The sequence below is a fragment of the Nanorana parkeri genome, unplaced genomic scaffold (assembly GCF_000935625.1).
Source record: "Nanorana parkeri isolate BGI_ZX_2015 unplaced genomic scaffold, ASM93562v1 scaffold1006, whole genome shotgun sequence".
Taxonomy (NCBI): Eukaryota; Metazoa; Chordata; class Amphibia; order Anura; family Dicroglossidae; genus Nanorana; species Nanorana parkeri.
In genome coordinates, this window is record NW_017307274.1 from 499718 (window position 1) to 512628 (window position 12911).

Here is a 12911-nt window from a genome sequence, read left to right on the forward strand (position 1 = left end):
TATTCTTGTGAAAAGGAAAGCCTTCCCAGAGAATGGAGGCTACTTGAGCAGCAAAGAGGGGGCCAACTCTATATTAATGCCCATGGTTTTGGAATGGGATGTCCAACAAGTTCATAGAAGTGTGATGGCCATATGCCCTAGTATTTTTAGAAGCTACCATACTACCTCACTACTGGCCTCCATTAGATTATGGTATCGTATGGTGGTATTAGCGGTTGCAAGAAAAGAAAATATGCTTTACACACGCAAAATACTTTTATTTTTGTATCTTTACAATACACATACGGTAAACGACTGTAGGGTACATAAGCCATTCCTCTTGGCATCTTTTGCAGCAGAGAAGAAGTTATACTGCTTGCCCCGTCTTGGAATACATGCGTCCATATTTATTGAAAAGTGGGATAGGCGTGAATGTGGCTTGGAAGTCCTAAAGGAAAACAGAACAAGAGTGTTAGTGTTGTTGCATATTTATTCCTAGGTCCTTACTTCTTAGGTCAATATCATATTTCATTTGTTTTTATTTAAGTGTGACAGTCCTGATATTCAGACCCCTGAAAGGGCAGGACAGAGGAAGACTGGGTGATATTTCCATGAAATACATTTGTAATTCTGTGCAGTTATATGGTCCAGGTACCCCTGCCAGTAAAAAGCAGTAAGATACTTAACCTCCAATGCAATTTTGTCCATAATACACCCCAAGTCTGCTTATCGGACAATGAAGGTGAAGCAGTCCACGGATAAAGTTATCAGCTTTTCTAACTCTTCTTGCTCTTGCCCATATAACAAATGTACAAATAAAATATACATCAACATCATATAAAGGGAACCCAAGGTCAATTGAGGCGCTATACATCATCTCAGTATCAGCATAATCCAAAAAACAGGCCTCCAGCCACAAAACACCGACTCTGCACCATTAACACACAAATACAACTATGAACTACACTAGTTGACTGACCCTCAACCATACATATTAAAGATGCCAAACCCAAGGTGGGTCCCTGCCCAGTGTCCCGTTGACCATAATAGCCACCTTCAAGGGCCCTGTAAACACACAAGTTGCTATGACACCCCCACAACCATAGCCTGTGTGCTCCAAAAAAAACAAATGACCCAAACAGATTAAAGGACTGCATGATTCCTCCTTCGTATCACCCCCTGAAGCCCTTCCAGTTCTGCTCCACCCACTCCAATCAGGCAAGTACTTCCTTCTTTATTTACTTTACAATGTTTAACCCCCCTCTCTTCCACCTCCCTTCAAATCCAGTCATGTAAGCCCTGCGCCTATGTTTTCAGTTTTTCCGCTACATCTACATTAAGGCCCGGAAAACCTTGGACGCTGGTGCACTTCACTCAACATGGAATAAACTATCACGGGTGGAAATTAACCTTAATACATTTAGGAATAATATTTTAATTTGTAAAAATCAATCTGGCCATGTCAGAGTTAAGCCACACAACCAAACCAACTGGTAATGAATGATAATTATGATGATTACCATAACGGAGGTCCTAAACTGTCCAGTTTCTCTGGCAACAGGAGCAATTGACATCAATTTCCTGATTGTTTCCAGTAATTTCCACTAATTAATGCCCAGAAACATAAAGTGATATTTCTTATTCTCATAAATTGTGGCGGATTATGTAATATGACTCCTAGCTCACCTTGTAAATGGAACGCTCTGTGGCTGGACTGCATGAAACAGACATGTCGCTACAGTCATCTGCTTCTGCGCAGTCTGTGCGCCTTGTACACATAGAAAGGTTACTTCATTTACAGCTTACTGATATGCAAAGAAGCTGGATTATTTATTTTACCGTGCTGCTTAAACAGCTGCCTGCATGAAATATTGAGCAGTGTGATTCCCCTGGCTTTTACACATTTGTATAGTTAAGAGCATCCTCACCTACAGAGAGAAATGTACATTTACCAGATTATAGTTTGCAGCGGCTGATTCAGCTGACTTCTGTGATCTGTTTGTGTACAAGGGAGCAGAGCTAATTATAGTGAGAATTCAACCATGCCCCTTGTCCTGCCAATACTACGTCAGGGAGTACATCTGGAGGTAAGGAAGGGCATGAAGGGTTAGGCTGAAGTGCATGTATAGCCAAAACTTTTTATTTTAGTTTTGGATAGAGCAGGGAAGAGTTAAAGTGACACTAAACTCAGGAGTTAAATCTTAAAAATGCATTTAAGTACCTTAACAGAGAGCTATGGGGTAAGTGTTATTCCCCATAGTTCTCTTATAGGTCACGGTAGGACATATAATAGCGTCCTCCCGTGACCCAAAGCTACAGCTCGTGGTATACTGAGACTGCCGTGGCCGGGACAAATCCCGACATTACTGTTGAGATCCACCCAGCTGCGTGAATGACAGCTAACTCTGCATATCTAGAGGCAGAGATAGCTGTGCCCGCCCCCTCCCCCTGTCCGTTCCGCCAGTCAGCATTGGAAGATCGGAACGGGGAGGGAGGGAATCCCTGCAGGGAGCCGTGACTGACAGACACTCACTTCACGATCTATTGAGCCGATGTGTGACAGTTTCATTGTTACACATCGGCTCGAACTATGAGGATGAGTGATTTTCACTCACCTCTTGTTCTCCTTTAACTATTAACAAAAACATATCTTATTTGTGAACCACTCGGCTGTAGATCCTCAAATCATCTCTGAATTGGTGCTGACACTGTACTTCCTTCTGGAGAGTGGCTACTTTTGTTCCCCATGGTCCCTATGTGTGTTGTAAAGTAGCCACCGCTCAAAGACTATTCATCAGGCAAACTGACTGATGAAGGGTTTCTGTGCTTTAAAACGTTGCCAATTGTGAACAATATGGGGCTGATTTACTAATTTACTATTCACTTTGAATGGGAATTTGCACTTTGCAGGAGATGTTTGCTCTTAGTTCAGTGAATTAGTTGAAGCTCTTCTGACTTCCATCATCCAATCATGTGCAAGACAAAATACTGTTTTTTTTTGTAATTTTCCTTGCCCATGATTGGGTATTCTTTGCAAACTAAAATGTCACCACATTCACTAAGCTATTGGCATATTCCCTTGCAAAGTTAACAGCTTATTTGCCTTTAGTAAATCCACCCCTATATGTCTATATTTTGAGTGTTTTATGTGCTGGTGATACTGAAGCTTAGCACTCTCTTTAAGCGACACCATTCGCTCTCGTCACCGAAGCATATTATTCTTTCTGGCTGGAGACCATTTGGTGTTGACTCTTCTCTCTCTGTATGTATATATATATACACACATAAAAATATAAAAATATTAAAACATCAATGATAAAATATATCAAAATATTAAAAAAGTAGACATAATACATTCAAACATAAGCACGCACGCACACATTCACACGCACACACACACACACTGAGCAGGTATAAGTTAATATATTTATACTAACTGTCAAATTGTTCCTTTCTTGCCGGCAAAGCCAGACAAATTTCCTCTGTGACTTTTGATCAAGATTCCCAGAAACTGACATTTGCAGAATATAAAAAGCGATTTCAGGACCCCCTAAAGAATATGAACTGATGACTTCTAAAAAGCATTTAAACTTTTAAAATTTGTCAAGATTCCCCAGCCACACATGTACGAGGAGAAGCAATCACCCAAAATGGGAAATAGAAGAAATCTCTGCTCGGAGAAAAATGTTAATTTATACAGCTTAATTAAATGTATGCGATTTAACAAAGCTAATGGCGCAATTGACCGATTCTGGGAAAATAAAGCAAACAGGGCTGATCTGCTATAGCAAGGATAAATTCTAAGAACGGTCTAGATAACAAAGTTAGGTGGGGGGAAAAAAAGGTAAAATCACGTCTCTGTGGCTGTGCAAATTTTATGTACAGTGTTGGCAAACTGATGATCTTTTTCATTTCTTTTTTTAGCACATAGCGTACTTCTTAAGGGACTTATAAAGTTGTAAAACTATAAGTGAACTCCATCTTCTGGAGTGCCCTTGGTTCACAAATGATAAATGCAAGCGGCGAGGCGTCAGCATTGACCTCATCTTCTCGGCGTTTAGAGGGAATCTCAATATTTTTAGTTATTCCGGGTCTTGGTTGTACAACTGCCCCCGTTTCCACAGCAACCGAGGCCCTTATGGCATGCTCTAACTCTAGTCCTCACATTACGGCCACCCTGGAGAATGATTCTGCCTACAATTTATAGCATAAAACAGCTGGTAATTATGTGTCAGAGCATATGTTGATGAGAAGGCCAAATACACACTGCGAGCAAAGATTTAGCATCAAAGTTGGTGGCAGCTTCTTGGAGTTAGTTGGCAAAAGGAAGTATGCGTTAGCAATTAGAAAATCTATTTTTCCCAAGTTAAATGTAATATGGAAAAAAAAAAAAAAGTTACAATCCGATCTGTAAAACTCATATAAAATGATGAGCCAGTCAAAGAAGTTTTTTTCCCATAAAAAAAGTAATTAAAAAAATAATAATACACTGCAATAAACTAAATAAACTGCATGAAAATAAAACAAAATGAAAAAAGGTAACAGGGCATGCATACCTTGGCTGTAGAAACCATTGTTCCAATATCTGCAAAAGTCAACCACATCAACAAATACTGTGAAGTCACATGATATATTTACTGCAGGGAGCTCAGATTGGCTCATCCTCTCCATTAGCAGCGATCGCATTACCAAATATCTAGGCATCTGGTCACATGACTCACTGCATTGGGATACTGGGGCAGTGTCAGGGGGGTACGGCTGGGCCGTGAGTGGAACCGGTTGGCAGGGGCAACAAGCCAAAGTCCGAGGTCGAGGTAAACAGGGGAAATACAAGAGAATAGTCAGGTCCAATCCGGGTCGAGGCAGGCAGCTAGTTTCGGTAACGGAAGGGTAAGCCAAAGGGTCGGTAATCGGGAGTCCAAGCAAGGTTCAGGAAGAGAGACGGGTTCAAGGCACAGGGAGCTAGAAGATCACACCATAGGGATAGAATAACTCAGCACTGAGCCAGGGCTCTGACTGGGCTTTTATACCCAGTGGGGAACAGAGGCCACTCCCCGGTTACCGAGGCAACCAGGTAGCTTCCCCATCAGGAGCCAATGGCGAGAGAGGCAAATGGTGTGTGCTGGGAAACTCCCCCAGCACAGGGATCACACCTGACACCAGTAAAGGGCGCAGACGCACTGTCCACCGCACACTTGTCGCGCATTGCGCACCTGCAATCCCAGTGCCAGGGGTCCTGCCAGGAAGGGGAACCCGTGCCCCCCGTCGCACATGGCAAACCCGAGGAGAGGTAAGCCCCCTGGTACCCTGACAGGCAGTGGTTTAGGCAGCTAAGGTATTTTATAGGGATGCACCGATACTGATACTAGTATCGGTATCGGTGCCGATGCAGACTCATACTCGCCCAAATGCTCCAATGCCTAGCCTGATACTTCCGGTATCTGGAAGCCAGGCAGCAAGTCATTACACGTTGCCCAGCTTCCTGATTGGCTGGGAAACTGGCTCCATGATCCCTTGTCACTTATCTCCATCCGGTATTCGTATTCGGTATCGGCGAGTACCGAAAAAAATATCTTGGTACTCCTACTCCATACTGAAATACTGGTATCGGTGCATCCCTTGTATTTTATGTTTTCTGTAGGCTTTTATCACTTTCAGAGAGTTTAGTGGGCAGGGTAATAGACAATGGGGGTTTATGTAAAGAAAAGTCCGCTTTTTGCTTGTCCGCTTTGTTTTCCAGTCCCCCCAATATATTTTCCAAAATATAAAATAAATAACAAAATTCTACAGGGAAAAGTGAGATTTGCCTACTACAATAATTTTTCTGACCTAACACAAATTTTATTCCAATTGCCAATTATTAAATAGACCACCCCAGGGTTTGATTGGGGACAAATTCTTCTTACACATTAGTGGGCTTGGCAGTTATAGAGTCCCTCCTAATGACCCCAGAACTTAAATGCAGATATTATACCAGTTGAGTTGCCGAGGCAAAATATTATATGACATATATGATGCAGTATGTTATTAGCATGAACACAGAAGTTGTATTCTGAGTCTTGCCTGTCATATAGTTTAATTACGTGTTGATCCTGCCATTATTTTCTCATTTCCTGGCTATGAGCCTGTGGCAACAGGCTAAGCCACATATGTGAACCAAAATTGAGCCATACCAACTCATTTCAAATAAAAGTTAAAGCCCTTTGGAACTTATTCCAGGACAAATTGCAATTTACAATATTTAAATCCAAGAGAAAGGGGCTGTAAAACCTTTTCCTGAAGTCTTTATCTGCACAGTTATGTAAGGAAGTGTAAATTATCAACTGGAGAACAACGTTTTATATTCTTTAACCATGGAGGGCCTGCAGAAAAGGAGCAAGAGGGTCACATGCAGACACCAGTTTGACATTCTTGGGCTGAGCTGTCTATAAGTGACAGTTACAGTTGGAACAAACCATATAACCCTTATTTCACATGGCTTAGACTTTAATTTTGTAAATTAATTAGGGTGACAACAGTTTCAATGCAAGTCCAGCAGCACTGTCGCCTTGTTGAAAGACGTGGAAAAATAACGGTTCTAGTGGCAGGATGAACAGGTAATAAAACTACGTAACGGGGAAGGGGTACAAAAAGTAAACTGCTGTGTTAATGCTAGACTGCATCATATATAGCATTTTTGGTTATGCTCATAGTTCCACCTTAAGTAGTAAGTTTTGTCCTTTACAGTGAGCTAACTGCACAGATTTTACACATCTCCCAATTTTGCAAAACTGATGTTTCAGAAACTTTAAAATATTCCTAATTTAATTTTTAAAGAATGGGCTTCAGTCTTCCAAGCATTTCAACAACAGTAGGATGGTGGTCCAGCTACAATATAGAGAGGCCTCAGTCAAATGGACGATCTTCACATTTCTTAAAACCTTTAGACAAAAAATATTAGATTGTTGGTGGCTACCATGACTAGCAACCTCTTAATCCATGTAAGTTTGCTTTTTCTAACCACCCAGTATATGTCAGTGTCACAACATATACAGGCTTATCTCAATCAAGTATGAAAAAGCAGACATGCCACACGTAAAAAGGCATTTAGAGAACTGTAAAGGCATTTCACTTTGATTTGTCCACCAGTTTTTAAAAGACGTGACCACTGACCTCCAGCTTGTACCTTATCGACTCTCCTCTCTGTGTTGTAATGCTGTAAATGGAAATCTCGTTGACTCACTTGACAAGACTGGCAAAAAACTGCTGAGCTGTTTAGCCAGAAAGGGAAAAAAAAAGCATCCCGTACTTTAACTCTTTCTTACGGAAAGCATTAGATATATTAATGTCCCCGGGTGACGGATTTGCCTACTACAATCATTTTTCCGACCTAACACAGATTTTATTCCAATTGCCAAGAGACCACTAAGCTACCCTAAACGAGATTGATTGATCCACCCCAAGGTTTGGTCGGGGGCAAATTTTCCTTACAACTGAAACCAATTAGTGGGCTTGGCACTTGTAGAGCAAAATGTAGGTCAGCTGAAAGTAATAAAAAAGTATTGACTTTCTTCCTGTCTGTAAGCGGCAAGAGAGGGGTGCACTGGCCTTGTCTTACATGAATAGAGCTCCATTAATTTCACTTATTTCAAGTAGGCATGTCAAACATTAATGCTTCTTTTGCACTTTTCACACAGACTGGGTTGACACTGCTGCTGGCCTCAGTGGAAGGCGTGTACAATATTACATCTACTGAAAGCACTAAGCGCCAATAATTTTTAAGCCATGGTAGTTTTGTCAGACATCACCTTTCATTGTTCCTAATGCCAAAATATATATTTCTGCTCTCTGTCATTAGCAATGGCCAATACTCATTAGTTCACACAGTTCATGCCGGTGGCTAAAACACTTTCTATGATGTGAAATGACATATCAAATGGCCTCCTAAGGGGTTTTCCCATAAAATTAAAAGGAGCAGCACAACCAAAATGTATTTTTTTGGTATTGGGGTGATGCTGGTTGATTTGTCCAACCATGTGCTTCTTGTATATCTTGGGTATTTTTGTAGAGAGAGCTCTGCAGCTAACTTTCCAGCTCTATCCAGTTGTAATTGCCATTAAAAGAAGCAGTTAATTTTCTATGATGGATGTCTTACTTTTGCTTATTTATGGAGATCATGTTAAAATTTGGGCTTCTCTAGCTGCTGGAGGAGAGAGGTGACATAAGAGAAGATTGTGGATTTATGTGGTCTTTTCATTTGGACCTTGAACTCAGTGCAAGTTTTATCCCACCAATGCCCATCCACAAACATAATGTCAGTTCCATTTTGACTAAACCTTTATGATTAGACAGCCATATCTGATTGTCATGCTGTTCGATTTTATGGGTCCCTTAAAACATGCAGTGTGCATGAGGCATGAATTAGCCCTTGGGAGGAAAATGGAAAACCCAACCTCATGCATGTCTGCTGCTGATTGGCAGGGGTCTTTTGACTTGAGATCCAACCTGGATTAGATCTTTAAAGCCTAACTCTAGCCCTCTATAGGAGACATGCATTAATCCAGTTCTGTATTCAATAATACATTACTCAATGTATTTTGACTCTGAGTTGACATCAGCTCCTTGAGATCCTTGTACAGATCTTAGGGGAAAGGAAGAGGCAGTAAAAGCTAGTTCATTTAACTCATTTTACAGTTAATTTGCTGACAAGGAACAGGCTGTTAGGAAGAGAAAGAAGATGACACAGAGATATGCTCATCATTGTGTTTCCTCTCCTTCACTGTTTAATTACAGGGGGCAGGTCCATGGCAGCTTGGCCTTAAAGGAATTTGATTGAATGATCATGGCCGTCATTCAACCTGAAAGACTGAGGGCTTCTAGTAGTGGAAAAAAAAGTGAGCTCCTCCACTGAAGGTGAATATTGCTGTAACAGCAGTTTTTTATTTGTGTCTTTTAGATATATATATATTCACTTAATTATATTTTCTGATTAACTTTAATAGCACTATTGAACAGCACACAAACAGCTCTATGGTTACCAGCATTGACTGACACTGCCTGCAGGAACAACCCTGCCTGAGACCATCATCTAAAGTGCAACTGCAGCTAAAACCTTTTTTTTAGTTTTGGATAGAGTGGAAAGGAATTAAAACCCATGTCAGGTTTTTTGTTTCTGTATGTGTCCTCCCTATTTGTCCTGGTGACTGTTATTACTGAAAGGGAAAGAAAAATCCCACATTTTGGGTTGTCATCATAACAGAAATATATGGGAAATATTTTAATGGGGACACTGGTTCTGGAGAACGTGCTGACCACCAGGGATGTGCCTCTCTTTGGAGGGATTTCCTCTCACATCCTGTTGTGGCTATTGGACAGGAGGTGAAATCTCCCCAATGGGACACAGGTTGCAAAAAAACTGACGGGGGTTATAACCCTCCCTTACTCTATCCAAAACAACAACAAAATACATTTGGCTTCAGTGCTAATATAAAAGCCATTGATTTCCGAGGTGAGACCTGCTCAGGGTGGAGCTGTCAAAGCAGCTGACCTGAAGTTGTAAGTGGGGAAACTCCCACCCAGCAGAGCAGGGATTGGAAGTATGTTTTGCACTTTCTTGCAATATACTCACACAATAAACTAACAATGGAAATGGAAGCATGACACTAGGATATTGCTATTACAAACAGCAGAGCCGGGGCCCTGGCTAAATTGATTTTTTTGGCATGTCATAATTTACTATCATTGAGTTGCTAACCTGATTTTTTTCTAAACGCAAAGCATGTAATTCTCCATGACCTTACAATTTACATTTACATTAATGACCTATGAATTTATTCAGAGTATAGATCATGTTAATTAGCTCACGGCAACAAAGGCAGTTTCACAAGTGCTGCAAAATACTTTAAGTGCATTGTATGAAATTTATTGTGAGCAAAGTGTATTTAGGAATAAGCACAGCCACCTAATATGTCTTGTGTGTTTATACTTAACATGTTTAATAGCAATTCCATAGATATTTTATTACTAAAGGCATTCAGGTTTTTTTTTGCACTTTTTAATTGCTAATAAACCTAAAACAGCAGAAATATTTGAAGCTATCACAAATTTTACTAATTATTTCCAGTATTAATATTTTACCCTAACTTTGTACCATAGAAAAGAAGCAGCAAGCAGCAAAAGAAGCAGCATAGTTTTAGATACTGTGACATAAGTAAAGGGGAAGTCATCGAGGGGCGATATATTTCCCCTCGCTTTCTATCATATGTACAAGACTAGCGGAACCCAGACCAGGTTTTCGGGTAGACTTTGGGTCTGGGTAATCCAGTTTGAGCTTTTTGTCTCATCTGGATTGTTTAAATGAATAATGACCGATTATCCAGGTGAGATCAAAGGGGAAGGCTGGAGCATGATGCTGCTCTGGCCTGGGACTCAGACAACATTCTGAAAGAGCTACAAGTTGGATGTTTGTGAGTGAAAGGTTGCTGAAAAGACTTTGGTTTTTGAGTTGGCTGAGAGAAGCTCACCCCCTGGCAGAGAGGAAACCTGCCTGTTTAGTTAGAGCCTGGAAAGCAAGGATTTATTTTCTGTTTTATTTTGTTTTTATTGCAACTTTTTAAATAGAAACTGACCAAGTCAGATTGAAAAAGAACTTTGCTGCCTGGACTTTTTCCCCAAGGAAGGTGATCCCCATTTAAGCTATACCCCCACAATACCTACATAATTTTAAAGGATAACTTATTATCTTATCTTAAACTATAGGGCCACAAACATTTGCATGTGTACATCAAATAACTGTATGTAATCCCCTACCTCTCTTGAAGTGTATGTAATCCAAAAATGGCATATATTGCAGCTTACCAATCCTTAGATTCTGTGGCTGCTTTAGGACAACGTAGCCACCCTTGGACAGCAGCATTGTCACCCTGTGGGGAGGGTAGTTTTATATGGACTAGCAGATTTAGATTGACTTGACTAACAAATTCAATCTGAAATCCAACTAACACTTTTAAAGCAGTTACAGCAATAGTTTTTTTTTTTTTACTTTTGGGATAAAGGTTTTACAAAAATTAATGAAAGCTTTTGCTGGACAGCTTGGCCTGGCAGAGGAAATTAAAATATAGCAGACTTATTGACCGGATGAAAATAATGGAAAAAAGCCTAAAAAGCAAACTAATGGAACCATCGCATATAAGAATTGGTAAGCTGAAATATATTACATTTTTGGGTTTATATAAACATTAAGTTGGAATCCTTCTTCACGTTGTCAGGCTTTTATGGTTTGACCTCCATACATTCAAGAGGAGTGGAACATTAATGTGTTAGTGAACCCAAAAATGTCCTAATAACAGCTTAGTATCATTCATATACAGTGAGGAAAATAATGATTTGATCCCCTGCAGATTTTGTAAGTTTGCCCACTCACAAAGAACTGAAAGGTCTATAATTTTTATCATAGGTGTATTTTAAATGATAGAGACAGAATATCAACCAAAAATCCAGAAAAAACACATGATGCAAATGTTATAAATTGAGTTGCAGTTCAGTACAGTGCAGGTGGAGGAAGATGGAATGATCACATGAGCCCTGCACTGATAACCAGCCCTGTTATCAGTGCAGGGCTGGTAACGGCGCCACGAACATCGGCGGTGTTAGGTGGAGAACCTTCCCCCTCAGCCGGCCTGGACCTTATATATCTCCTCTCCTCATCTGGACACTTTTCCATCTTCATTCCATGGTGTCCAGGCCCGCTTTGGCTGTGATCATTCCATCTTCCTCCACCCTGGGCTCACATGCCCTTGGCCCGCTGTATGCCAGTGCCAAGCACTTGCTGACCTCACACTGAAGGGACTACCTCCCCCTGCTCCTGAAGAAGCCCCATTGGCGCGAAACGCGTTGAGCCTACAGGCAATGCCTCTTTAGCATTGCAAGCAAATTAACACCCCCACAAGCTTTGTTCCTCCCACCTGAGATACAATTCATTAATACTTGTCTCATTTTGAGTTGCTTTGTTATTATGATATGATATTTCTTCACATGTATGAGACTATGATCATTTAGTCAAAGAACCTCGATTGTGGGGTATAGGGGGTGATAGGAGGTATATCTTTTCTCCTGAGGTATACGTTTTTTATCTTTTCATTCATATCTAATGCTTTTATTATATCATTATTTAATACATTTATATATTTTTTATACTTCTATGAGACTGAAGTTTATTGGACTTGTTCTTTCTGGAGCCACCAAAAAACCCCACCTTTCTCTAGCCTTTTCCCTTTTTTTGTTATTAAGTTTATTGTTATCACATAGGGTGCTAAGAAGTACCCTATGTGATAACAAATTACAGTGACAGGTCCCCTTTATGGAGACATCAGGGGTCTCTAAGACCCCTAATGTCACCTAGGGACCCACAGAGAAGCTGATGAAGCACAGATGTGCTTTATCAGCTTCTCTCCGGTTTCTGTACCACAGAGTGACAGAGGAATGCTGAAGTGATGTAATATACATCACTAACTGCATTCAGAGACCGGGAGGAGAGCGGAGAGAGATCGTTTACTGAGCTCCCTCCGTTCTCAGTGCATGTGACATGATCAGGCGCGGGCACGAAGGACGTCTAAAGACGCCCACCCTCATCCAGGAGACTCCCGTCTGGCCGTGTTTCAACGTTCGGCGGACGGGAGGTGGTTAAAGAAAAAAAAATATTTAAAAAAAACAGCGCACACCGACCCAACCGCACGCGATGAACCCCCCGCCTCATAATGAAGCATCTGACAGATGCCGGCAAAATAAAAACAATTGGATGGAGCTAGCGGTGATTTCATCTGTTTCCTATTGGCCGGAACATGCCAGAGTCTTCTAGCGGGTCCCGGCCAATGAATAACTGGGCGGAGCCGGCCATGACATCATGGCCGGCTCCGCCCAGTTGTTGTTGTTTAATGACAGATCAGCATCCTCGG

General features: G+C 41.0%; 1 protein-coding gene across 1 annotated transcript in view; it reads right to left on the reverse strand.

The window, feature by feature from the left end:
• Positions 1–310: 310 nt before the first annotated feature.
• The window catches only part of SPATA17 (spermatogenesis associated 17), a 124438-nt gene continuing 111837 nt past the window's right edge, over positions 311–12911 (reverse strand). The window contains exon 10 of the mRNA XM_018567105.1: positions 311–427. Within this exon, the coding sequence (XP_018422607.1) occupies positions 347–427 (81 nt within the window). The 3' untranslated portion in view covers positions 311–346. The remainder of the gene's footprint in view (positions 428–12911) is intronic.